At 40.7% G+C, this 26,618-nt stretch overlaps 1 protein-coding gene across 2 annotated transcripts in view; it reads right to left on the reverse strand.

Moving 5' to 3' along the window:
* Positions 1-26,618, reverse strand: part of PDE7A (phosphodiesterase 7A) — a 121,369-nt gene that overhangs the window by 90,162 nt on the left and 4,589 nt on the right. Inside the window, exon 1 of one of the 2 annotated variants that reach the window (XM_058668677.1) lies at positions 11,804-11,833. The exons of the other annotated variant lie outside the window; for it this stretch is intronic. Within the exon in view, the coding sequence (XP_058524660.1) occupies positions 11,804-11,818 (15 nt within the window). The 5' untranslated portion in view covers positions 11,819-11,833. Of the gene's footprint in view, positions 1-11,803; positions 11,834-26,618 lie in introns of those variants that run through there. 2 annotated transcript variants of the gene reach the window in all.

The following is a 26,618-nucleotide window of genomic DNA, read 5'->3' on the forward strand; positions in this document are numbered from 1 at the left end:
GGGATGAAACTCGTCTAATAAGGGCATAGGAACGTTTTCCATCCATTGCCAGATTTAGTTTAGTCTTTCATTTCAGATCTTTCATGTCCACACTTTTTCTTACCATGTCTTTATTGGTTTTAAGATTGTTTTCCAAATTTATTTGAAAGAGTTACAGAGGGAGGAAGAAGAGAAGGAAGAGGACAGATAACGAGAGAGAACTCTTCCAGGAGCCTGGAGCTTCATCAGAGACTCTCACGTGGAAGCAAGCGTCCCAGCACTTAGGCCATCTTCCACTGCTTTCCTCAGGCACATGAGCAGGAGCTGGATCAGAAGTGAAGCAGCCAGGTCTGGAATCCGAGCTCGTATGAGATGCCAGGTGTCAAGGGGAAAGTTTAATCTGCCAGCCACAATGCTAGATCTTTACTGGATTTTGGTATCAGAGAATATTGGTCTCATGGGATAAGTTGGAAAGAATACTATTAACTATTTGCAGGTTTTCTAGATGAAAGAAAAATCTTAACACATAATCAGAGTAAAGTGAATTATACAGTAATGATAACATGATGGGAAGTACCATCCTCAATCCCTGCACAGCAGGCATTGCGGGCTGTCGGATGGTCCTAAAAGCCACAAAGTTTATTCAGCCATCCAGGCAGCTGTGAATTTTAGGTGAGCAGCTGTAGACTCAATTCTGAAGAGCAAGCCCAGACCAGGAAAAGTCAATTTGCAGTTCAACAGAAGCTAGAGGGAGGACAACTCCAACTTACAGCTTAGGGAATTTGGAAAAAGATTTTTGCTTCTACCAGCTTAAAAAAAAAATCCATCTGAAACAATCAGCGGCATACAGGAACCTGCTGGCACTGGGTCAGAAGTGCTGTTTGGTCCCAACTCGGCACTCAGTAACATAGCACTGGCAGCTCAGATAGACCATGGAAGAGAATGGACACTACACAAATCATGCGCTTTCTCTTTCAGAAATCCAAGTGCTAAACATTTTCTAGCACACCATTAAACACAACCTTATTTCAAATTCTCCTTTTCATTAAACATTTCTTTTTACTCATGCAATAAGATTGTGAATAGTCAAAATTTTACCAATAAGATATTGCATATATTTGGGTTTTTAATAAAACTTTACTTTGAAAAAATTTCCAGTATCCATTGCTAAAATATTTCACAATATTGCAATTACTGACACTACACTATAAATTAAAAAACCTGAGTATAGGGCCTAGCGGCTAAAGTCCTTGCCTTGAACGCACCAGGATCCCATATGGGCACCGGGTCTAATCCCGGCAGCTCCACTTCCCATCCAGCTCCCTGCTTGTGGCCTGGGAAAGCAGTGGAGGACGGCCCAAAGCTTTAGGGCCCTGCACCCATGTGGGAGACCCAGAATAAGTTCCTGGTTCCCGGCTTCGGATCGGCGCAGCACCAGCTGTTGCGCTCACTGGGGGAGTGAATCTTCGAATGGAAAATCTTCCTCTCTGTCTCTCCTCCTCTCTGTACATCTTTGTAATAAAAAATAATAAAAAAAAAAAAGGGAAAAAAAACCTGAGTATAAAACACTACATACAATAAAAAGAGACCACATCTAGATGAACAGATACCAGAATTGCTGACTTAATATCAATTTGTTCACAATGTTATCCTTGAGTGGTAAGATTATAGACGATTTTTAAAATTTAATTTATGCATTTATTTTTTATTACTTTTTAAAAAAAGATTTATTTTTATTGGAAAGGCAAATATACAGAGAAGAGGAGAGAAAAGATTTTCAGTCCGCTGATTCACTCCCCAAGTGGTCACAATGGATGGAGCTGAGCCGAGCCGAGCCGAACCGAGGTGAAGTCAGGAGCCAGGAGCTTCATCTGGGTCTTCCATTGGGTGCAGCAATCCCAAAGCTTTGGGCCCTCTTCGACTGTTTTCCCAGGACACATGTAGGTGGCGTGGGGCTGCCAGGACACGAACTGGCACCTATTTCGGATCCCCGCACCACTAGGCTTTAGCCAATAGGCTACTGGGCCAGGACCAATTAATGTACTTATTTCTACTATAGGGCTACAGAAGAGGGGAAGAGACAGAGATTTTCCATCCACTGGATCAGTCCCCGAATGTTGCAATAGCCAGGGCTGGCCCAGGTTAAAGCTAGGAGTTCCAACTAAGTTTCCCATGTAGACAGCAGAGCAAGACCATCTCCCAATGCAAAAGTGCAGCAGCTTGATGGAAAATGGAGCAAACAAGATTTGAACTTGTTCTCATATGGGACACCAGGGTCTCAGGTGGTGGCTTAACATACTGCACCACAATGTAGGGCCCACAAATGATTCTTCTATTTCTGCCCTAATCTTTTTTCTAATTTTTCATCATGAAATACATTAACAATAGAGAAAAAGCTAATTGATGCTTTTAAAATAAAGAAATCAAAGTTTGTAAAAACTGTTTTTCAGGTGGGAAGGCAGCTACAGTTTTTAAAGTGAGTGGTTCTTTGCTGCTTTTGATAGCACAGTTATAAACCTGTTCTCTGACTACCTCATGAAGATGTTGGAGGCATGAACTGAATGGTAGCATGCATCATAAGCAAAGTGCTGAATGTCTTCACCAAACTGTTCTCCTACTTTGAAATATGTGCATGCTCTGATTCATCAAACTGTGTTAACTCTATTCTGAAAGATGATGTGGTACAATAAAGATGCCCTGGACTGTGAGTCAGAAGACTTGGCTTCTGGTCCTAGAATGAAATCCTGTCAGCCATGTGACTGCTGACCTGAAGTAATCCCTCTAAATATGAATCCTCCCATTCATGACGTGAGGCTGATCACACCGTCCGTGGCCTCTCACAGGATGACGTAAAGCAGATCAAAGAACTATCAAGTGAAGGACTCTCACACGTCAGCATGTCACTGCAAACATATTTTAAGTCTTACGACAACTGTACTTTCCTCAACTTGGATACAATAGACAGCTTTATAACTAACAACACGTGTCAGTTTCCCTGGTGACAAGTTAGCTTGCTCACTGCTTTGAAAATCACACATTCACACACACACACACACAGAGTTTTTAAAAGTCTCTTTTCTTTTTAGTTTTCAACTCAGAAAATACAGGAATGATGTCAACAGTGTATTATCGCCAAAACATGACACTGCAGAGAGCTACAAGTGAATTTCAGTGATAGCGTTGCCTAAGTCCTAACTAATATATTACATGTAAAATAATTAAAAATAACATCTGCTAAATCAGGTACGAAACATCCAAGCAACTTAAGAACAAGCTATTAGAATGGTTAATATGATAATTTACTATATTACAATTAAGGTTTAAAAAATCTAAGCATCTTCTTTTTATAAGTCTTTTTAAAAAGATTTACTTATTTTTTATTGGAAACTCAGATTTACAGAGGAGAGACAGAAAGGACCTCCATCTACTCGTTCACTCCCCAAGCAGCCCCAATGACCCGAGAAGAGCGGATCCAAAGCCAGGAGGCAGGAGTTTCTTCTGGGTCTCTCATGCAGGTGCAGGGCCCCAAGGTTTTGGACTATCCTCTACTGCTTTCCAGGCCACAAGCAGCAAGCTGGAAGGGATGTGGAACAGCCAGGTCCAAGCATCTTATTTTTAAAAAAGGCTTATTTATTTATGTAAAAGCCACAACGACATGGCAAGGGAGGTCAAGGAAGAGGGGATGGGAAGCAGAACAGAGAAAAAAAGACAGTATCTTTCCTACACTGGTTTATTTCCCAGATGGCTAAAATGGCCAGGAACTCCATTCCAGCCTCACACATGTGTGGCAGGAGCTGAAGTACCTGGACCATCTTCCACTGCCTTCCCAGTCACATGACCAGGACTGGAACTGGCACTCTAACAAGGATGACAGTGTCACAAGCAGCACGAGTCCCTAAGCATCCTAATTTATTATCTTATTCAAATGCATTTTGCATATACAACCCAAATAAATACAATCTAATAAAGAAAACGAAGAAAAAAGGTAAAACTGCCACTGCTTGCAGGTGATGTGTTATCTGCAGGTAACTCAAACAAGAAAAGGCACTGGATAAATATTAGAAACAACAGTGTATCCACACAGAATCAGAAAACAATTTACAATTGCAACCAAATAAATCTGGGTGTAAACAAAACTTGTAAGGACTCTATTGGGAGATCTCACGGAATACAACAGGAAGGTCAGATTTTAGTGGAATGAAGGAGAGGTGCAATAAGAAGAGGAGGAGGAGGAGGAAGAGAGATGAGAGTAGCTTTATCAGTCAAGTGACAGCACTGGGCAAAAGGCCAAAAGGGGCCACCCACTCAGGCCTGGACAGAGTGGAGTAGCAGGGCTAGCAATACAGGGATGCTGTTTCCAAAGAATCCTGGTGGAGACTCTCATTATGGGACAGGAAACCAGATGACAACATATGTGGCAAACAGCCCTATAGAGGGACTGCAAAATGTGAGAAGTCTTCAAAAAAATTCATGGAAAATGCATATTGTGAAAAAATTATGTATGAATTTCAAAACATATTTGCACCAAAATAGTTACTTTTTTATTCCATTGCCATGAACTTTTCTGAAGTACCCTCCTATGCCCCAACTTTCCTTTTCCCAATAGGTTCATCTTTCATTGGCCAAATTCAATCAGAAGCTGGAGGGCAACAGAGGCTGGTGGTGTACTCCACACTGGCCAGCATCCATCCATAGGCAGAGTGTAAAATGCACAAAATGGAGAAAACACATGAAAGATCAAAGAAGATCCAACATGACTAGCTTCTCACCTGCTGCCTCTATGCCACATACCGCTCTGAGCATTTGGTTGGGTTAATCCTTTCAATTCTCAAATGGCACCCCAAACTACAAAATAAAACGACCCCAGTCAAGAGAGCTGGAGGAAACGACAGTTTTCAAAAATGAGAAAAAACAGGTGTTTAAGATCAGAGAGGCAATAAATAAATAAATAAGAACAGTCCTATCAAATATCAACACAGATTATTCGCTGAAGTACTGTTTGTAAGTACTGCAAGGGGGGTGGGCAAAAGGTGCTATGGCTTGATCCACAGGGATCCTATTACAGCATAGCACAATCACTCTGGGCACCAATTCATGTCCTGGCTGCTCCACTTCCCATCCAGCTCCCTGCTTGTGTCCTGGGAAAGCAATAGAGGACGGCCCAAAGCCTTGTGACCCTGCACCACGTGGAGACCCTGAATAAAGTCCTGGCTTTGGATCAGCTCAGCTCCGGCTGTTGTGGCCACTATGGGAATAAACCAGTAGAAAGAAGACCTTTTTCTTTGTCTCTCCTTCTCTCTGTGTATCTGCCTTTTCAATTAAAAAAAAAAAAATCTTAAAGAAACCCAACAGTTGAGTATCAAAATTCTTACTTGAAAAATAAACAAAAATATAAAAAGTTTAAAATATATTTAGAATTTGTTATGATCTGAATTATGAAGAAATTTGTTAAAAAAAAATCAAGTGTCAACTAGAAATATTTTTATTTTCATTCCCTTGAAAGGCAGAACCAAAGAGAATGAGATGAAGAAAGAGGGACCCTCCCATTGCTGAATCATGCCCCAAACACTCCTAAGAGTGAGGGTTGGTCAGGCTACAGCCAAGAAACCTGAAATCCACCACCAGGTCTCCTATGGTAGTACAAGTGGTCCAAGCACTTGAGCCATCATCCTCTGCTTCCCAGCATGCAAATAAGCTGGAACTGGCTAGAAAGCAAAGTAGCCAGGATGTAAGCCGGCAGTCAGATATAGGGCACAGGCACCATAAGCAGTGGCCTGATGCTCCACTATAGCTATCACTTGGCTTCCAGTGTAGGTTTTTTAAACAAAATTTTTGTGTACACCTATAAGACTGCTTTTCTCTTACAGAACAATCACGCACACAAAGAAATTTTGCAAAAATATTCAGTTTCATCCATTTTCTTAAAAGCCATTCTTGGGGAGAAGCATTTGGCACACTGGTAAAGCTAATCCTTGGGACACTTGCTTCCCACATATAGAGGGCCTGGGTTCAGGTCCCATTCCTCTTCTAATTTCATAGTCCTGGTAACACACACATTGCAAGGCAGGTGATGGCTCAAGTACTTGGCTCTCCATCATATTTATGTGAGACTTAATACTGCTTAAGCCTGGTCCAGCCCAAGCTGTTGCAGGCATTTGGGCAGTAACCAGGAGATAGGAGTTCTCTCTGTGAAATGATTATCTGTAGTCATTTGACAGTTAAGTCAGGCTCCCTTAAAACACATAAAATAGCATTATCCTTGACAATTTTTCTTCAATTGTCAGTCTTAACGGGCTCTGACTTACTTAATATCACAAACAAGTTTCATTGAAACTTACATACTTTGCAAGATATGCAATTTCAGTTTGCAAAGATCCTATTATGTTCATTTAAAACTTTTTAAAGGTTTATTTATTTTTATTGGAAAGTCAGATCTACAGAGAGGAGGGGATAAAGAGAGGAATATCCTCTGTCCACTGATTTACTTTCCAAGTGGCCACAACAGCCAGAGCTGATCTGATGTAAATCCAGAAGGCTTCTCTAGGTATCCCCACACGGGTGCAGTTTCAAGGCTTGGGCCCATTCTCAACTGCTTTACCAGGCCATAGGTAGGGAGCTGGACAGGAATCAGGGCCATTGGGACACGAACTGGCACCCAAATGCTGGCATGTAAGGCGAGGACTTTAGCCACTAGGCTACCACGCTGGGCCCTCACTTACAATTTATAAAAGAATCAAGAGCAGTATTTCAGGAAACTAATGTTAAAAGCAATACTTTCATTTCAGAAAGCTTTTTATTTTGATGGCCTTTAATTATGTAGCTAACCAGTCATTAAAAGTGACAAGCCTATTAAACTGATATATGGATGTCATATGTATAGGACAATTCCATTTACTTGAAAGAATCTCATTATGTACACATATTACGCATATCAAGACAACTATGTTTACATGTGAACAATAAGGAAAAGAATCCAAGAAATTATAAACATTTGTTTAACACCGGGGAATGGATAAGGAGAGGTTTACTTTCATTGCACCTTACATGCTTTAAAACTATATTCTCATATGACATTCAATTACTTATCACGTTTTTTAAAAAAAAAATCTACAGCAAAAAGAAAACCTTTGTTGACTCCATTATCTCTTAAAGATAAATAAGATATGAGTTTTGATTACCAAATTACAAAATGAAATTTGAGATTTAAGGCAAAAAAAGCAAAAGTAACTAAGACTTACAACCCAAAACAGTCACAACAATACTCACTGAAGCAACTTTAACTGTTCTGCAACCTTTTTCATTTATGAAAGAATATGTTCATTTTATACTAAAGTTCCAGTGAATGTTAGAAATAATAGAACAATTCAACAGGTCTCAAAGTATGCTACCATTTTATTGAATCAAATAGATAATCTCATGCATTGAAATTCAATATACAGATAGAATAATACATTTTTACGGAGTAAAGTACAAAAATTAACTGACCTGGTCTCAGATTTTCACTCTTACAATTACATGGGAAGGCTTCTCAACACGCTTCTCTTTTCCCGCTACACACTTCAGCCAAAGCAACACCTTACAAGCTCAATGTGGAAGCCCATAGGACAATCTAGCTGTCTTCTATTTCAGCAATTCCAAAAGCAATTAGAAAGTGTTAAATAAGGCTAGTCTCCTTGCCTAATACTTTACTTTGCAAATTATACATGTTTAACTTAGAAAATGATATTCATAACATGAAATTGGTCTTTTTAAATGAACAGTATCTAAATGCTTCTGTTTCAATATCTAACATAATAAATAGTCCTAAATAGTTTTGAAGAGTAGAAACGAGTCCTAAAGTCAAAAACTTTGAGAACCATTATCAGTTTAACTAACGTCTTCAGGCTAAAAAATAGTGGTGAAAGCAATTTGTTTACAAATAGCATGAATGAACATGGAGAAGAGAAACGTTATAGACACTAAATCTGTTCTTAGCAACCAATGCTTTTCAAAGAAATAAGAAAAATGCATTTATAAAGACTTATATTAACCTTCATTCTGACAATTCCATCTTTTTCCTCTTCCTGTGGATCTGAGCTACCATCTGCTATCATCTCCTGCCAAACTGTCTTGGAAGGCAGGTCTTTGGTTATAAATTGTCCCAGTCTTTGTATAAGAATATGTTTGTATGACCTTTTTTTTAAAAAAAAAAAAAACAAACTTATTTTATTGGAAAGGCAGACTTACGGAGAAGAGGAGAGACAGACAGATCTTCCATCCCCTGGTTCACTCCCCAAGTGGCCGCAACAGCTGGAGCTGAGCCAATCTGAAGCAAAGAGCCAGGAGCTTCCTTCCAGGTCTCCCATACAGGCAACAGGGTGGGTCACAAGGCTTTTGGCCTTTCTCAACTGCTTTCCCAGGCAACAAGCAGGGAACTGGATGGGAAGTGGAGCAACTGGGATATGAACAGGCACCCATATGGGATCCCAGCACATGCTAGCAAGGCAAGGACTTTAGCCACTAGGCTACTGTGCTAGCCCACCTGCTTTAAAATATATAAAGAATTATTCAGCGTCTCTTTCAGTACTTTGGATATATCCTTGCACTGCCTTTTGCTTTCCTTATTTCTAGGAAGAAACCAGCAATTAATCAAATCACCCCTCCCTTCTATGGAAGCTGTGCTTCTACTGTCCTTTCGACTCTTATCTTTCAATAGTTTAAACATGTTATATCTGTGTGTGGGTCCTTTGCATTAATCCTGGTGAGGTACACCCTACTTCAGGATGTATCTTTCAATGTTCTTCATCAAATCTGAAAAATTTCTGAAATGTCGTATTTCTCAGCACTTTTCTCTGGGACTCCCGTCACATGTATATTTCTATGTATTTTCTACCTATCTCTAAGGCTTTGTTCTTCTGTTTTCTAATACATTTCAGCTTTTGAGACTGAATAACTTCTATTGGTTTGACTTCAAGTTCACTGATTTCGTCGTCTCCAATCTACTGTGGAATCCCTCGTTTTCATTTCAGATATTGTATTCAACTTCAGATTTTCCCTCGATTTTTAAAGTTCTTAGTCTGAAATAAATTTAGATATGATTTGTAGCAAGGTTGCAAAGACAGCACAGTTACTGTATCTGCTTTCCTAATGTTAACACTTTTCCACAGTACTAATATTTTATAAGTGCTTTCTCCCTGTGTATGGGTCTTACTTTCTGATTCTTTACATTCTACAATTTTGTGGTGGTTGTTGTTTAACCTACAGATTTTATTGTTCTGGATTCTGGATTTTCCCCCATTAGAGATAATGCTGCTGTTTTCTTTCAGTTTGGTTTAGTGTAGAACCCAAACATCTGTTTCCTCTGTAACATACTACCATTTATATCTGTTATTTACTTTTAAAAATTATTTATTTTACTTGAAAGTCAAAATTACAAAGAGAGAGACTTTCCATTGCTGATTCACTCCCCAAATGGCATCAATGGCCAGAGCGGGGAGCCAGGAGCTTTTTTGTCTCCCCAACATGGGTGCAGGGGCCCAATGACTTGAACCATCCTCTACTGCTTTTTCAGGCCATCAGTAGAGAACTGGATCAGAAGTGAAGCAAGCAGCTGGGATATGAACCAGAGTCCATTTGGGATGCTGTATCTCAGGTGTAGGATTAGCCGCATATGCCAATACGCTGGGCCCAGCTGTTTATTTTTAAGTCTAGCATTGTAGATGCTGCCCTTTTCCTTAACTTACGAATCACTCTGAGATTAGACAGAGGTTATGGTCAACAACCTGCAGCCAGAAAAGTTTCCAGGTCTGTTAACAGATGTGTGTGTGTGGATAGGGGAGTACATTTCAGGTTCAGCTTGTTTTCCTGTTGGCCCTATGTTAAACTCATCATAGACTCTCTTTCCTTCTTTCTCGCTTTCTCTTTCTTTGTTAAATTACCATAGTCTCTTTTTTTCCTTCTTTAAGATTTTCATCTATTTTTTTATTGGAAAGTTAGATTTACAGAGAGAAGGAGATATACAGAGAAAGATACCTGCTGGTTCACTCCGTAAGTAGCTGCAATGGCTGGAGCTGGGCCAATCTGAAGCCAGGAGCTTCTTCTTGGTCTCCCACGCAGGTGCAGTGAGGACAGAAAACTTTCCATCCACTGATCTACTCCTCAACTGGCCTCAACAGTTGGAGCTGAGCCAATTCAAAGCCAGGAGCCACGAGCTTCCTCAGGGTCTCCATGGGGGTGCAGGGTCCTAAGGCTTCGGGCCATCCTCAACTGCCTTCCCAGGCTACAAGCAGGGAGCAGGATGGGAAGTGGAGCAGCCAATATGGGATTTTGGTATGTACAACATGAGTATTTAGCCACTGAGCCATCACATCAGGTCTACTTCAGGGTCTTTTTAAGTGTCCTATGTACATGTGTATGTGCAACTTCAGAGTCAACCAAAAGTATCTGAGTCCCTCCAGCCTCCTAGGTTCATTTCCAAACACTACCAAAACTTGAAACTACTTGAGCTGAAGCACTGACCCTCTCTGACATCTCAAATCCACACACAGCAATGGGCATCACACACCGTCACAAAAAGCTAGACCCCTTCAAACTGCTTGTGGCCTATTTCTCAAGAACCTTTATGATAACCTTACTGGGAAAGAGTAGGATATATTGTTGAGTAGCATCAGTTGGAATGCTGGAAGAGTTCTATTGTTTTTATTCCGAGTTCAAGAACATAACATATTTCATAACATATTTCATTGATCACTCTGCAGAGTACTGAAATGGTTGTATTAAAAATGTAATACAGAAATAAAAATTCTATTAAAATGTTCATGTTGTTAGGATCAATAATTCCACTTCTATAAAATCATCCTTAGGGAAACAACCTAAGATGTGGAGAAGGCTGTGCTTTTGCAATGACATCTCTAAAAGCAAACTATTTAAAACAATGTAAACATTTAACAAATCTGGATACTCAACTGTGATACACATCTAACTACATAACTACATAACTTTTAACAGTTAAAATCGTAAGTATTCTACTTTAAACCTCTTTAAAATCCTTCCCTTTATTAAAGGTTGCTATTTTTCTAAACTTTGGCAGACTAAAATGCAATGGTCCCCAAAAATCTATCTTCACGTTCTTCTTGGGTATTACCACCAGCCTCCTTTGCAGCTAGGCATAGCCCTGTGACTCAGTTATAACCAAAATAACATGAGCAAAGTTTCTTACCTCCTCAATGGGAAACTACACAGAATTTCACCTCTTCCTCTTTTTCAAAGGTTGAAATGTAATTTGGTAGCAACTGACAACCATGAAAAATGGATCCTCATTTAACTTCATGGAGCAGAACTGCCTCACCAGCCTTTGGATAATCCCAAGCTATTGTAGGATAGTAAAATGCTTCATTATTACATGACTAAGTAACACTGTACGTCCATATTTTTAAAAGTGTTTAAAGTATTCAAAAAAGCTACAAAGTTAAATATATTTAATACTTACAACTTTTTCCTTAAAAACTTATTTGAGAAGCAAAGAAAGAATAAGAGTGGAGGGGGCTCCTATCCATTAGTTCAGTTCACAAATGGCTTTAATAGCTAGGGCTGAACTTGGCCAAGCCAGGAGCTGGGAGCTCAATCCTGAACTCCCAGGTTGGTACAGGAACTCAGTTGCTTAAACATCACCTGCATCTTACAAAGGTGCATGAGCAGGAAGCTTGAATCAGGAGGTAGAGAAAATAATTGGATCCAGATACCCTGATTCAAGATATGTAAGTCAAGTGCATGCCCCAATAACTATATTAGAATATGCATAAAACAATGTTACAGGAACCAACACCGTAGCATAGCAGGTTGTCACCTGTGATGACAGCATCCCATGTGGGCATCAGTTGAAGTCCTGGCTACTCCATTTCCAATCCAGCCCCTTGTTAATGTATCTAGGAAAGCAGTGAAAGATGACTTAAGTGCTTGGGCCCCTGTAACTAGATGGGAGATCAGAAAAAAGCTCCTGGCTTTGGCCTGGCCCAGTCCTTGCAGACATTTAGGAAGCGAAACAGTAGAAGGAAGATCTCGTTTCTTTTTTCATTCTCCCTTTCTGTAACTCTGACTTTTAAATAAACAAATGAAGGATAGGGGCCAGCACAATGGCTCAATTGGCTAATTCTCCCCCTTGAAGTGCCAGGATCCCATTAGGGTACCAGTTCATGCAGAAGTTCACTTCCTATCCAGCTCCCTGCTTGTGGCCTGGGAAAGCTGCAGAGGATGGCATAAAGCCTTGGACCCTGAGAGACTTAGAAGCAGCTTCTGACTCCAAGCTTAGGATCAGCTCGGCTCCAGCTGTTATAGCCATTTGGGGAGTGAAGGTCTTTCTCTCTGTAAATTTGCCTTTCCAATAAAAATAAGTTAACCTTTAAAGGAAAAACAAAACAAATGAAGCTTGGGAAAAATGCTATGGTAGGAGAATTATAAATTATTATCTTGCACATATTCAATATTACCTGATCTTACCCTTTTTAAAAACTGAAATTATTGCATTAGAGTGAAAATTCCAGAGGGTAAATGAATAGTTATCCTTCAAGGCTTAATAATGATATGAAACATGGGGTCTTTGGCTAAGATTCCCAAAGATTCTCTGCAATCTCTATAATTTTTTAAGGATTTATTTTTTATTGGAAAGGAAATATATAGAGAAGGAAAGACAGTAAGAAAGATCTTCCATCTGCTGGTTCACTCCCTAAGTGGCCACAATGGCCAGAGCTGAGCTGATCTGAAGCCAGGAGCCAGGAGCTCCTTCTGGGCCTATCACGTGGGAGCAAGGTTCAAAGGCTTTGTTGGGCTGTGCTGGACTGTTTTCCCAGGCCACAAGCTGGAACCTGGAAGGGAAGCGGGGGTCACCAGGATACAAACCATCACCCATATGGGATCCTGACAGGTGCAAGGCGAATACTTTAGCCACTAGGCTACCAGGCTGAGCCTGCCAATTATATTCTTTATTATTACTGGATTATCTACTTATGTTCCTCAAGGACACAAGCTTGCAGCATTAACCAAATAACATTAGCTCTATAGAACTAAGCCTTTTCTACCTGGAGAAAAGAGAAACATAACAAAACAAAACAAAACCTTTCTGCTTTATCTGGAAGATTAAGCCAATTCCCGATGGAAGAGGTAATTTCAGAACCTGACCCCAAAGAAAACATCTTGACTTTTTTCACCCAGCAGCTCTTCTCAACATAAAAAAAAATGTCTGAGAAAGGATAAGAGCCGGTCCCACCAAGAAAAGCACTGTTCCTCATAAAACCGCAATTTTGGATTGTTTTCTCTTCCCTAAACCAAGAAAGTAAAGCAGCTCAACCAAAAGAAGCAAAATAAAGCTAAAAACTCTTCTGTTCTCATACTGGAAACTCTACTCTTTCTCTAAAGATGCAGCCAATTTCTCTCTTTTTTTAAAATGTATTTATTTTTATGGTAAAGACAGATTTTCAGAGAGAAGGAGACAAAGAAAAAGAAACATCTTCCACATGCTGGTTCACTTCCCAAATGGTTGCAATAGCTGGAGCTAAGCTGATCTGGAGCTAGGAGCTTCTTTCAGCTCTTCCATGTGGATGCAGGGTCCCAAGGCTTTAGGCCATCCTCTACTGCTGCTTTCCCAGGCCACAAGCAGGGAGCCAGAAGAGAAATGGGGCAAACTAGGCATGAACCAGCACCTATTTGGGATCCCGGGATCTGCAAGGGGAGATTAGTCAAACTGAGCCAATTTCTACAGTATCTTGACATCACCAAAGCTAGTAATTGAATTTAATGGTTTGTTTGAAGAAACAAAGAAATCGAGTATTCATCTATGAATTCACTCCCTCAAATGCCCGTAACAAGTCAGAGGCTGTCAGTCAAGAGCCAGAATCCAAGTCAGGCCTCCTTGTAGATGACAGAAATCAATTATCAGAGGCACCACTGCTGACTCTCAAAGTCACATAAGCACACAGCTGGCCTCATGAATCAGAGATGGGAGTTGAACCCAATCACTCCAATGGGGAACATGGGCATCCTAACCTGCATCTTAACTACCAGACCAAGCACTCACCCCAAATTTAAAGTTTACAAGCAGAAAATGTGCAAAACTGCAAAATATCAGACTACAAATATGTCTAATTAACAGGGTGTGGGGAGGAGGGTGGAGGTATTTCGACACCTGACCTCTCCTGACATATTTTATGTGCCATAACACTACTATTTCTAAAATGAAATGGTATGCTTACCACACCATTACTTCTAAAGCTGTGCTGCCGACAAGAATTACCTGCAGCTACTGGGCACAGAAAACAGTACTAATCAGAACCAAGATGTGCTCCAAGTGTAAAAAGATTGGATTTTGAAGACTTACTACCCAAACCTATAACACATCAATATTTTTGTTGTATATTTGCATATAATATACACAACTTTCAAAAAAATGGCCACAAAAGCATTTTAAATGATCTACGTGGCTCACACTAGTGAACATCCAGGTCTGAATTAACAAAATTTAAAACTATTTTTCTTTGGTTCAGTACAAAGAAAGTATACTGACCTCAGATTATGGCCCACAGGTTACTGAAGATAAAGGGCTACCTGGAGTCATCTGGTTACTCAATGACAGGGTTCAACCTATATACCAACCAAGGGTCCAGGAATGATCCTAACATCTTATACATAATCTCTAAGAAAACCACCCTCCTTTCAGACAATATCATCCCTCAGTTTCTTATGACAGAATGTGAATGCTAATATCACTTCAAGAGGCTCTTTAAATTCATTTAGTTATTGTAATGACTAATAGGGCACATCTTGATAGTAGAGATATTTTAAAACAAAACACTGGGTGTCACAGCTGGGGATGAGTTAGCACCACTGGGAAGGAGAAAAAAACAGCGTGTGGGTATAGCAGAAAGCTGGACTATCCTATCCACAGGACTGAATCAGGCAAGCGGGATAAAGCTCCACTGCACTTTCTACAGCTGCTGAACACAGCTAAATAGTGTCCACTGTCAAGGAACTCAGTCTAACCAAACGCACTGAAGTCAAGACAAATTAGGGGACAAGGCCAGCTATGCTCTATGAGTTAATCCCTAGGCTGCAACTTTAAAGGATGAAACCAAAGTTGGGTAATAAACTCAAATAAACCATCTGAGTCAAATAGCCTCAAGTTAAAAGCTGAAGGTAACTGGACTTAGAAATCAAGCAAGGTTTAATCAAGGACATGATGGGGGAACTTTGGAATCCCTTCACAATGTTCGATATTTTCACTTAGGCTCCTCCTCCTTCAGGAGGCGGGAGTTGAAAAAAACTTACCATCATCAACAGTCTCTGAGGTAGCAGGCTGCAAATTTCTAGTAAACTAATTTACAAACCAGGTATCTATGCATTTACCTTTATGTAATCTAACTTAGAAGTTAAAAACACAAATACAATTCTAAAATTGTATCTTTGTATTTCCACTGGTTCCTCCTGAACAGCTTACTGGGATCTTGCTCTACGGCATCCTAACATTAAAGAAATTTTAAAATACACTGCTGGGAAAACCCTCTACAATGCTATTAAAAACGTATTTCCCACAAAAGTTCCCCAAGTCACAAAGCAGCCTCTGCGCATTCCAGCTAGAAAGTGTTCTGTTTTTCCTTCCAAATCGTTCCCTTCTGATACTATGAATCCCCAAATCCCCTAAAATGTTTGCACGACAAACTGTCTTTAAAAACTTAGAGATTTTAGCAAGTTTATCTAAAATGGGTCCTACTTTCCATTTTTTCTTTAAAATTGGAGGTATCACAAAACTTAAAATATTTGCTGGAGAGGGAAGTTGTGTGCTAACTGCCTCAACTCAAGAGTGCTTCGGCTGTACCTTCAGTTCTGAAGTAATTTGTATTCAACATATTTTTTCCAAGCATAAAGATTTCCTACTGTTCTTTATTCAAAAGTATATACACACACACACACACAAAATCTTGGAGCCAGCATTGTGGTACAGCAAGTTAAACTGCTCCCTGTGAAGCTGGTAGTTAGTGTCCAGCAGTTCTACTTCCAATCCAGCTCCCTGCTGTTGTGCCTGGGAGAGTAGAGTAGTGGAGGGTGGGCCATGTGCTTGGGCCCCTGGATCCATACTAGAGACCCAGAAAAAGCTCTTAGCTTCAGCTTGGCCCAGCCCTGGCTGTTTGGAGCCATTTTGAGAATAAACCTGTGGATGAAAGTTTGCATGCTCTGATTTCCTATTTATCCATCTAAAACAACTTTTTTGTAACCCTTTCAAATAAATAAAAGGATTTATTTATTTTTATTGCAAAGGCAATTTATGAAGAGGAGACAGAAAAATCTTCCATCTACTGGTTCACTCCCCAAATGGCTGCAATGGTCAGAGCTGAGGCAAGTAGGAACTAGGAGCTGCTTCCGGGTCTCCCATACCGGTGCAAGATCTCAAGGCCCTGGCTCCATCTTCTACTAATTTCCAAGACCGTAAGTATGTGGGAAGTGTGTGGTCAGGACAGAAACCAGCAAACATATGGGATCCCAATACCTGCAAGGTAAGGATTTAGCCATTCAGCCATCACACTGGGTTCACAATAAATAAATACCTAAAATAAATTCCATTACATCCTTAAAGAGATTTAACACCAAATAAAGGTTTTGCAGTGTAAGTAGAACATCATTTTATTAAAAATAAGGTAAAGGAGCAGGAATTTGTCTTAGTAGCTAAGATACCTCTTAAGACAATCAAATTCTCATATTGGAAACGCACCAGGTTTGAGTCCCAGCTCTATCCTGGATTCCAATTCCTTCTAACATGCCCCCTGCGAGGCAGCAAGAAATGGTTCAAATACCTGGGTCCCTGCCACCTACATAGGAGACCAAGACTGAATTCATGGTTCCTGAGTCCAACCTGGAACATCCCTGGTTGCTACAGGTATCTGGGGAGTAAACTGGTAGATGGAGACCTGTGTCTGTCTCTTTTAAATTAAAAAAAAAAAAAAAAAAAAAAAAAAAAAAAAAGGAGGGACAAGCATCTGGCCTCATGGCTAAGACACCACCTAGGATGCCAACATCTTGTACCAGAGAACCTGGGTTCAATATCCAGCTCCACTCTGGATTCCAGCTTCCTGTCAGTATTGTTAGTACTGAGTGGCAGCAAGTGATAGATCAAGCACTTGGGAGATCTGGTCTGAGTTCCAATCTCCCAGCTTTGACATGGCCAGGCCCGACCTAGCCTATTGTGGGTATTTGGGCAATGAACCAGCAGATGGAAGCTCGGCCTCAAGTAAGTAAAAAATGTTAAATAAATAAGGTAGAAATATGGGAGGCTTGCCTCAAATACGGCAAAATGTTCATACTCAAAACAGTATAAAAATCGATTTTAAAATATGCTAATTTCCAAAAGAAAAACAGGTAATTGACAAATGATTCACAGAAAGCATGCAGTTCATAATACATTTTACAAGTTTAATTTCAACAAAGCTGCAAGACATGGAAACTAAAAATATTGCAAAGACATAAAAAGGCACTCACATGTTGTTCATGGAAGTGTAAGTTGGCACCATCACTCTGCAAAGAGATTTGACAATACGCTTTGGTCTAGTAATTACATTAGGAAGTAACTCTGAAATTAAAGACTTATGGACAAGATGATCATCACATTTTGTTTCTTCACAGAAAAGATATCAAAGTGAAACATTAAGGGAGTCTCTCAGAGGAAAGGCCTATGACTACTGTTTCCTTCATTTTTTGTATCTTCCGTGTATTTTATAACATGTATTAACTTGTATTAACATGTACAACATGTATTTATAGCATGTATTAACTTTAGTCCTAAGAAATTCAAGTTACTTTTTAAAGCTCCTTTTAACAAGTATCACCCACTTCTTACAGAAACAATGTGTTTATATTTCTATTCCAAATAGGTAGGGCTCCTATTCTAATTCAGGATTTATGCTTCCCACTCACCAAAACCATCAGCCTGCACAGCCGCACAGCAGAGAGGAGCTCAAGTGAGAATGAGACATTTAAGTTCCAACCCCAGAAACATCATACACTGGTGTTATCTTGGGTGGCTTATCTAAACCTTGGTGTATTCTTACGGCTAAAACTAGAGACCAAAGATAGGCCCAATACCACCGAGGGCAATGCCAAAACAATACAAAGATGAAGATGGAATACTGGAGGAAGAGGATAGCTGGAATTACCAAATGAAACTATAATTTGGGACTCAAAACGCAAAGTTAGAGTGGAGTATGTCTTTTAAAAAGCATGCAACTAAAAGTCAAGTTTTATCCACTTTGTGCTGTCCTAGCAGTGAGTGGGATGAAACAGATCCCTGCACTCTGAACACACACTTAGGTTGGTGGAGATGGGCTGAAGCAAGTTTCTGATGTGTGCTATGAACAGAAAGGGGGAAGAGTACCATCTTACACAGGGTGGTCCAATGGAGCTTCTCCACAGAGGTTGGGCTGCAGCCTGCAAGACAGCGAGCCACATAAGAACCCAAGTCCAAGGAAGCAGCCAGTGCAAAGGGGAAGGAGGAACAAAGCTGGTACATTCACAAACAATGAGAAGACCTTTGTGAGAGGGGATGAAGCGCAGCAAGGGGCAGACCATACAGGGCCATGCACAAGCAGGAGTTGGATTTGAATTGTGTGAAGAACCTGCAAATGTCTTCAGCACACTAACATCAGTTGACTGCATCTTCAGAATCACTTCAAGGAGCACACATTTACCCAGCAGTGAAGTCGCAGCATGGGATGCCCACATTGCTCCTCTCCATTCCCAGGTTCTAGTACCACTCTGCTCTTGTTTAGCTTCCTGTTAATGTGTACCTTGGGGGGCAGAGCATCTGGACCCGTTCCCCCCACTCGTGGGAGAAATAGATGGGAGCTGCAGACTTCTGGCTTCCGATTGGCCCAGCACAAGAGCATCTGCGAGTGAACCATGGATGAAAGAGTTCTTGCTGCCGTTCTCCCTCTTCCCATCACTCCCCCATGCCTCTCAAGTACATGTATATATTTTAAAACTATTTCTTTTTTTTAATTTCAACTGGCTGTGGTGGTTGTATTTTGTGAAAAATGTGACTACAGCAGGCCAAATGTGCCTTGAATAGTGCAGAACAGAGCAGAATTCCTTCCCATAAAAGTTCATTTCAAGTCATCTTTGAAATCAGGCACAGATCTCACTTGGTAAAACTGTCCGTTCTTGAGCCAAGCGCGATAGATAGCATAGCGGCTAAAGTCCTCGCTTTGAACGCACCAGGATCCCATATGGGCGCCAGTTCTAATCCCGGCGGCAGCTCCACTTCACATCCAGTTCCCTGCCTGTGACCTGGGAAAGCAGTCGAGGATGGCCCAAAGCTTTGGGACCCTGCACCCATGTGGGAGACCTGGAGAAAGCGCCTGGCTTCTGGCTTCTGGCTTCAGATTGACTCAGCTCCAGGCGTTGTGGCCGCTTGGGGAGTAAAGCACTGGATGGAAGAGCTTCCTCTCTGTCTCTCCTTCTGTCTGTATATCTGCCTTCCCAGTAAAAATAAATAAATCCTTCAAAAAAAAACCAAAAAACAAAAAAACAAAGCTATCCCTTCTTGCCCCTGCTCTTCCATGTTCTAGGTTTCACCACTTCATAAATATTCTAAGAACATGTGTCAAAATGTACTGTAATTATTTATTAACACTGTTACTTTTCCAACTAGCCCATATCCCAAGAATGAAGAGAGAACTTTGACTTTTTAAGATTTATTTATTTGAATGGCAGAGTTACAGAGAGAGATTCATCTCCCAATCTTCCTTCCACCGGATCATGCCCTAGATGGCTCCATTTGAGAAAAGATCAATCTTTTTATAAGGAAATAAACAATAGTGAGAAAAGCAACAGGAAAATTGGAAGAACTAAGTTTAAAGCCCTAACTTCTCTACTTCCTAACTGGGTGATCTTGGAAAAAAATCTATCTTCAGAGGTTCACCCACTATATTGTTTGGAATGGAATTGCATATCTGATTTCTTCCATGCATGATTCCACTCCAAAAGAAGGCCTACAAGTGATAAAGTCTGGAGACCCATAGCTAGGAGTAATCAAAAACTTGGTGGGGGGTGTAGAATCAACAGCTGTATAAGGTATAGCTTTACAGCTATGCACACTGGTAAAATAGCAACCAGGAGACAGAATACAGTAAACCAAACTGGATCATAAAATCCCTCACAGCACATAGACTTGGAGAATTTAAGGGGACTGATAATAAGGTCATCATCAGGGTCTAACAACACGTGGGGAGAACAAAAATCAATCACTTAGTCCATAACATTAGTGCTGAGAAAGTCAAATCACTTTAAATAACATGGGGAAAATCAGTCAAGGGGTGGGAATTTGGGGTGGGGGGGAAGCCCAGACCCTATGAAATTGTGCCATAAAATTCAAGGGCCTGGCACCGTGGCCTAGCAGCTAAAGTCCTCACCTTGAACGCGCCAGGATCCCATATGGGCGCCAGTTCTAATCCCAGCGGCCCTGCTTCCCATCCAGCTCCCCGCTTGTGGCCTGGGAAAGCAGTTGAGAACAGCCCAAAGCCTTGGGACCCCGCACCCGCATGGGAGACCTGGAGGAAGTTCCTGGCTCCTGGCTTCAGATCGGCACAGCACCAGATGTTGTGGTCACTTTGGGAGTGAACCATCAGACGGAAGATCTTCCTCTCTGTCTCTCCTCCCCTCTGTATATCTGACTTTCCAATAAAAAACTAGAAACTAAAAACTTAAAAAAAAAATCAAAACATAAAAAGATCTGATTTTTAAAAAGTAAATTACTTCAAACACTGGGTATCAAATCCTTTCTCCAGTCACATTGTCGACAATTCCATGAAAATATAAGCTGAATCACATCTACTTGTTACCTAACAAAAAGTTTAAAGTAAAAAGATAAATAACAGGATGCCTGCAGAATCCCATCATAACTACCAACAATATTTATTTCTCTATCCACTCCACTAAAAATGCCCTTCTGATACAATTTTTACTTAAAAGTGATTAATAAAATGCTTTTAAGTAAAAAAAATACATTAGGATAATATTTAGAAAAAGTAAAATGAAAATAAGACAAAAATTTGGGATGTTAAAAACATACAGAAGATGCTGACTTGTCACAATTCGTCTGGATCCATTTAAAGTCATCATTTAAACAATACACCATCATTTAAACAATACACCGAAATTCAGATTTTAAAAAGCTGAGAGTGGCCCTGAGAGTTAAGATGCCTGCATCTAGTACTGGGAATGGGTTCCAATTCCAGCTCTGCCTTGGACTCCAGCATCACAGCAGTGCATACCCAAGAGGTGGCACTGACAGCTCAAGTGACTGAATACTGTCACCCACACAGCAGAGCTGGACTGTTTCCAGCCCGGGCCCACTAAGTCCCAACCACTGCAGGCATTTGGGGGCAGGGAGTGAACTCATGCATGGGAGTTCTAACAACAACAAATATTTTTCAACAGGTTTGAGAAAATCCAGGTGTTGCTTTTCAAAGTATTGGAAAGGATCTAGTGGCAAACTCTTCAAAAAATATTTGTAACAAAGATCAAAATACATCAGCAACCTCACCTTGCCCCCCAAGATATTGCTTACTGGACTCTTCAATCTGGATGTTTCACACTTAACAAATTCAAGACGTAAACCTTTTTCTCTATTTGCCTGTATTAAAATATGACTCCCTTTCCTAAATGTATTTTTATTTCCAGCTTCGTGACCTATCTACCTTATCTCTCAAAGAGACTTTGTTTATTCATGATCTTTTCATCAGTGCTCATCGAATAGCTCTTCAAACAACAACAACAACAAAAAAAAAACCTTAATTTTACTTCCTAGAATCTCCTGCGGAAGCTGAAATTATTTTACAATTATCAGAGCAACACAAAGTATAGCTGGCATTCACATAATTGAGTTCCAATGACAGAACTGAGAAGTTGCAAAGAACTAGAACAGTCAATTCTCTTAACAATACCCTAATCCAAGTATTTTTCAAACTATTGTTTTAACTGACACTGAGACTTCACATAATCCCATATGGCAACCCACTCAGCTTGGACAGCTCTGACAGAGATCTGAGCCCAAATAGAACTCGCTTGATTTTTTTAGTCCTACACTATTTTGGTTTTAAAGAAGACTGAGGTCACTAAAACACTACTGGTCAAATTATGTAAAGCTATAAATTAAAAGAGTATAAAGAAAAGTTAAAACTGCCTAAATTTCACCATCCACAGATAACCTGAGCTGGCACTTGAGATACATCCTGCTTTTTTCCCCTACTTTTTCTTGTTGACATTCAGGTTGGTCACATAAGTATGTTTTGTTACTGATTTACTTTAAAAACTAAAAAAAATTCTATTGAGAGGCCTAGTTACACAGTGAGAGTGAGAGAGTGAGAGAGAGAGAGAGAGAGAGAGAGAGAGAGACAGCCAGCATCTTTCAGCTGGCTCACTCTCCAAATGGCCACAATATAACCAGGTCCAGGCCTGGCCAAAGCCATGAGCCAGGAACTCCACCAAGGTCTCCCACATGAGCAGCGGGAGCCCAACTCCTAGGGCCACCTGCTGCTGCTTTCTCAGGTACATCAGAGGGAAGCTGGATCCCCACACAGCCTCAGGGACTCAAACCAGCACTCTGACAGGCAATGCTGTGCCATAATCACATCCTTCCTGTGACTTAGCTTTAAACAAACTAGGGCACATGCAGATATCCTAGGTTTTGTTTTCTTTCCCTGATGAAACTAAACACTCTGCAAATTTTTTGAAGCATTTCAGTGGGTAAATAATACTGAAACAACAATAATAAAGTACATTTATCTTTTTTGCAAGCTATATTATTACATATCCTTTAAACTGTTCACTGCATTTAAGTGATTACATAACATAGATCTAAACACTGGCGGGGGGGGGTCAGCACAGTGGCAAAGCAGGTGAAGCCGCAGTGCAGAACAAGCATCTCATATGGGCACCAGTTTGGGTCCTGGCTGCTTCACTTCCAATGCAGCTCCCTGCTAATGCACCTGGGAAAGCTAGAAGCAGGGCCTGTGTTTTCAAGAGGGAAACCAGAAGAAACGCCAGGCTCCTGTCTTCAGCCTGGAACAGTCTTGGCTGCTGTGGCCATTTGGAGAGTGAATCAGGAGATGAAAGATTTCTTTTTTTTTTTTTGCCCATTTATTTTATTTTATTACATTTTTGACAATCTTTACATAGTTAATTACGGTAAAAAGGTTCAGAAGTGGGTAAGACTATTATTTCCATATTGTTTCCTTCATGTATCTGAGGTAAAGGGGAATATTGAGGGAGAAACCCCACCCAGTTTCCCACCCATCCCAAGTCCTGGATGTGGGGCATGCTCTGAGAGACTTGCTTAAGTGGTTTTGATAGTTCAGGAGATGAAAGATTTCGATCTCTCTCAAGTCTGCCTTTCAAAAAAAATAGATTTCTAAAAAAGGAGAGAAATAAACACTGTACTACTCCATAATAATAAATACTGTATCTAATCATCTATAAATTAATGATTGCTTCCAATTTTTCACAATGATATAAGACAAATATACCTAAAGATTATTCTTTTTGCATTGTTCCTTCATTCTGAGAAGGACAGAAAGATCTTTCATCAACTGGTTCACTCCCCAAATGGCCACAACAGTTTAAGTTGAGCTGATTTGAAACCAAGAGCCAGGAGCATCTTCTGGGTCTCCAGCACAGACACAGAGTCCCAAGCACTTCAGCCATCCTCCACTGCCTTCCCAGGCCATAAGCCAGGAGCTGCATGGGAAGTGGAACAGCCAGGACACAAACTGGCACCCATATGGAATGTCGACATATTTGTTCAGGAGAGATTCCCAAAAGTAAATGATCAAGCAAAAGTATTACTTTCCTTTTTTTAAATTTTTTTTTACAGTAAATATTTCTTTTTTTATTATATTTTGACAATCTTTACATAGTTAATTACGGTAAAAAGGTTCAGGGGCTATAGGGAAGTGGGTAAGACTATAATATCCACATTGTTTCCTTCTTGTATCTGAGGTAAAGGGGAATATTGAGGGAGCAAAAGTATTACTTTTCAAGTATTAACTGTTGTATTCATTTGTCAAATTGCTTTTCAGAAAACTCAGAATTTCAATTCTAACAATGGCTAAGTGTAGCCCTTAAGCTACACACTCTTTTTAAAGTTTCCTTGATTCCCAGTGTGGATACACACAAGATCCCCTTGCTATGTTCCTCCAAGGACACTCCTGTCCCCCTGGTAGAGGAAGCAGAAGCAAACACTGGAGTTGGTGCTCTGGTGTTTAACGCCTTTCTACTGCCTCCTGTGTCACTTGCGTGGGTGACAACTTACACTTCCATCTTGTCTGAACTACAGCCTGCCTGGCACAGGAAGGAGCTGGGTAGAGAGCCATGGAGGACACAGAACCAGGCAACACGCACCTCCTCTTCTTCCTCTCATTCACAGGGCAGTCCATCAAACCTTAGTAGACAGCAACTCCCTCCACCCAGCTGGTGGGGAGGAGTTATTCTGTCCAGGACAAAGATCTCTAACACTCTCAGGCACTTACCAGACGATGTGGTCTGGCATCATCTCACCACCCTAGCCACTGTCTTCAGAGCATAATTTGGCTTAGTCCTGTTCTCCTGAATGTGGCATTTGAAACACAACACTATAGGTCTGATTTGAAAAGATGGAATGACGGTTATGTCAAAGTATCACCTCAGATAATCTGTCAAATTACTGACATTACTGAGCCAGCATCACCTAGAAGGCAAAAACCTAAAATTCAAACTACATACCACTCAACCTCACAGATGAGGCAGGTCAAATTAGAAAGTAGGAGTGTTGGGACATCATAGCCCATCTAAAAGCACATGTGATGCTTTAGGCAAGGTGCTTTGTGTCCTGAAACTTGGTTTGCTCCTTGGTAAAACTGGAGTAATATCACAAGAGTTTTTATAAAGATTGGACACCAATTACTGTACCTAAAATGTAGGAATTGGTTCAAAAACAGAAGTATTCTTACTAGAGCAATACAACTACATTTTTATTAAGCACCATTTGCCAAGTACTGAGTGTCCTGGGCTAGAGTCACCTACTCAGAACTCCAAGGAGTAGGACAGGCTTTGGTGAAACTTAGTTTTCCAATTGACAATGTATCTTCTTCCCTAAACGGCCATGCCATAGGCTCTCCTCAGCTATCCTAGCGAAAAAGCAGGAGCATCTCCACCAGCAGGTGGAGGCATGGAGCAGTAACCCCAAATCTCTACAAAGGAATACTGCCAGTAGCTACTACCTGCCCACAACAGCCCACTTTGGGCTTCTCCGTACAGGTTTCTCAATAGGCAAGTCACCTACACCAGCTAACATCAATCTGGAATAATTTATAAACTGGTGTGGTGTAAATTACATTTACAAACTGATGTTGAATATATGCGAGCCTTTATAAATGAACATTAATATATGCAAATGACATTTCACAAAAGGGAAATGCAAAAAACATAAATAATACTTTAGGCAGTATATGCTCTTGATACTCACAACTGAAAACAAATTCAGGGTGCCACAGTGCACATACTAAGTAACAAAACGCTTATTAAAATAACACCTATTAACATATGACTGGAGAAGAAAGGGATGTGTTAATTCAACCCAGTACTGTAAAAGCATACAGCTTAGGGCCCAGCGGCGTGGACTAGCTGCTAAGGTCCTTGCCTTGAACGTGTCCCGGGATCCCATATGGGCACCGGTTCTAATCCCGGCAGCTCCACTTCCCATCCAGCTCCCTGCTTGTGGCCTGGGAAAGCAGTCAAGGACGGCCCAATGCATTGGGACCCTGCACACGTGTGGGAGACCCGGAAGAGGTTCCTGGTTCCCAGCTTCGGATCGGCGCGCATCGGCCCGTTGCAGCTCACTTGGGGAGTGAAACATCGGACGGAAGATCTTCCTCTCTGTCTCTCCTCCTCTCTGTATATCCGGCTTTCCAATAATAATAAAAACATCTTAAAAAAAAAAGCATACAGCTTAAGCAGAAAAATGTTCTTACATTTTGATCCAATCTAGTGATTCTATTTTGAGGGGGATTACCAATCCTGCCTTGAGATATTTATTGAATAAAGCTTTGTATACAACAAAAACCTAAAAACATGAATGTCCAAATTCAGGAAATACATTGCTAATAAATCAGCATGACTTCCCTCTAATTAGTCATGAAGTAGTACTATGCACATCTACTCTGCCAATACAGTAGTCGCTGGTTATTTGTAGCCACTTCAGAAAAACTGAAGTGGGGTAGTACAGTGGGGCAGGCTAATCTTCAGCCTGCAGTACTGGCATCCCATCTGAGCACTGGTTCTAGGCTTGGCTGTTCCACTTCTGATTGAGGTCTCTGCTTATTAACTGGGAGAGCAGCCCAGAGTAGCTCAAATTCTTGGACCCCTGCACCTACCTGTGTGGGAGACCCAGAGGAGGCTCCTAGCTTCAGATTGGCTCCGCTTCAGCCACTGCAGCTATGTGGGGGTGAACCAGCAGATGTACACAGACCTCTCTCTCTTTCTTTTTGTAAACCTGCCTTCAAATACTTAAACGAAAGAAAAGAGAGAAAGAAAGAACATCTAAAACTAAAAATCCACTTCTTCTGTCAACCAAACCACATCTCAAGTGACTA

The sequence above is a fragment of the Ochotona princeps genome, chromosome 9 (assembly GCF_030435755.1).
Source record: "Ochotona princeps isolate mOchPri1 chromosome 9, mOchPri1.hap1, whole genome shotgun sequence".
Classification (NCBI taxonomy): Eukaryota; Metazoa; Chordata; class Mammalia; order Lagomorpha; family Ochotonidae; genus Ochotona; species Ochotona princeps.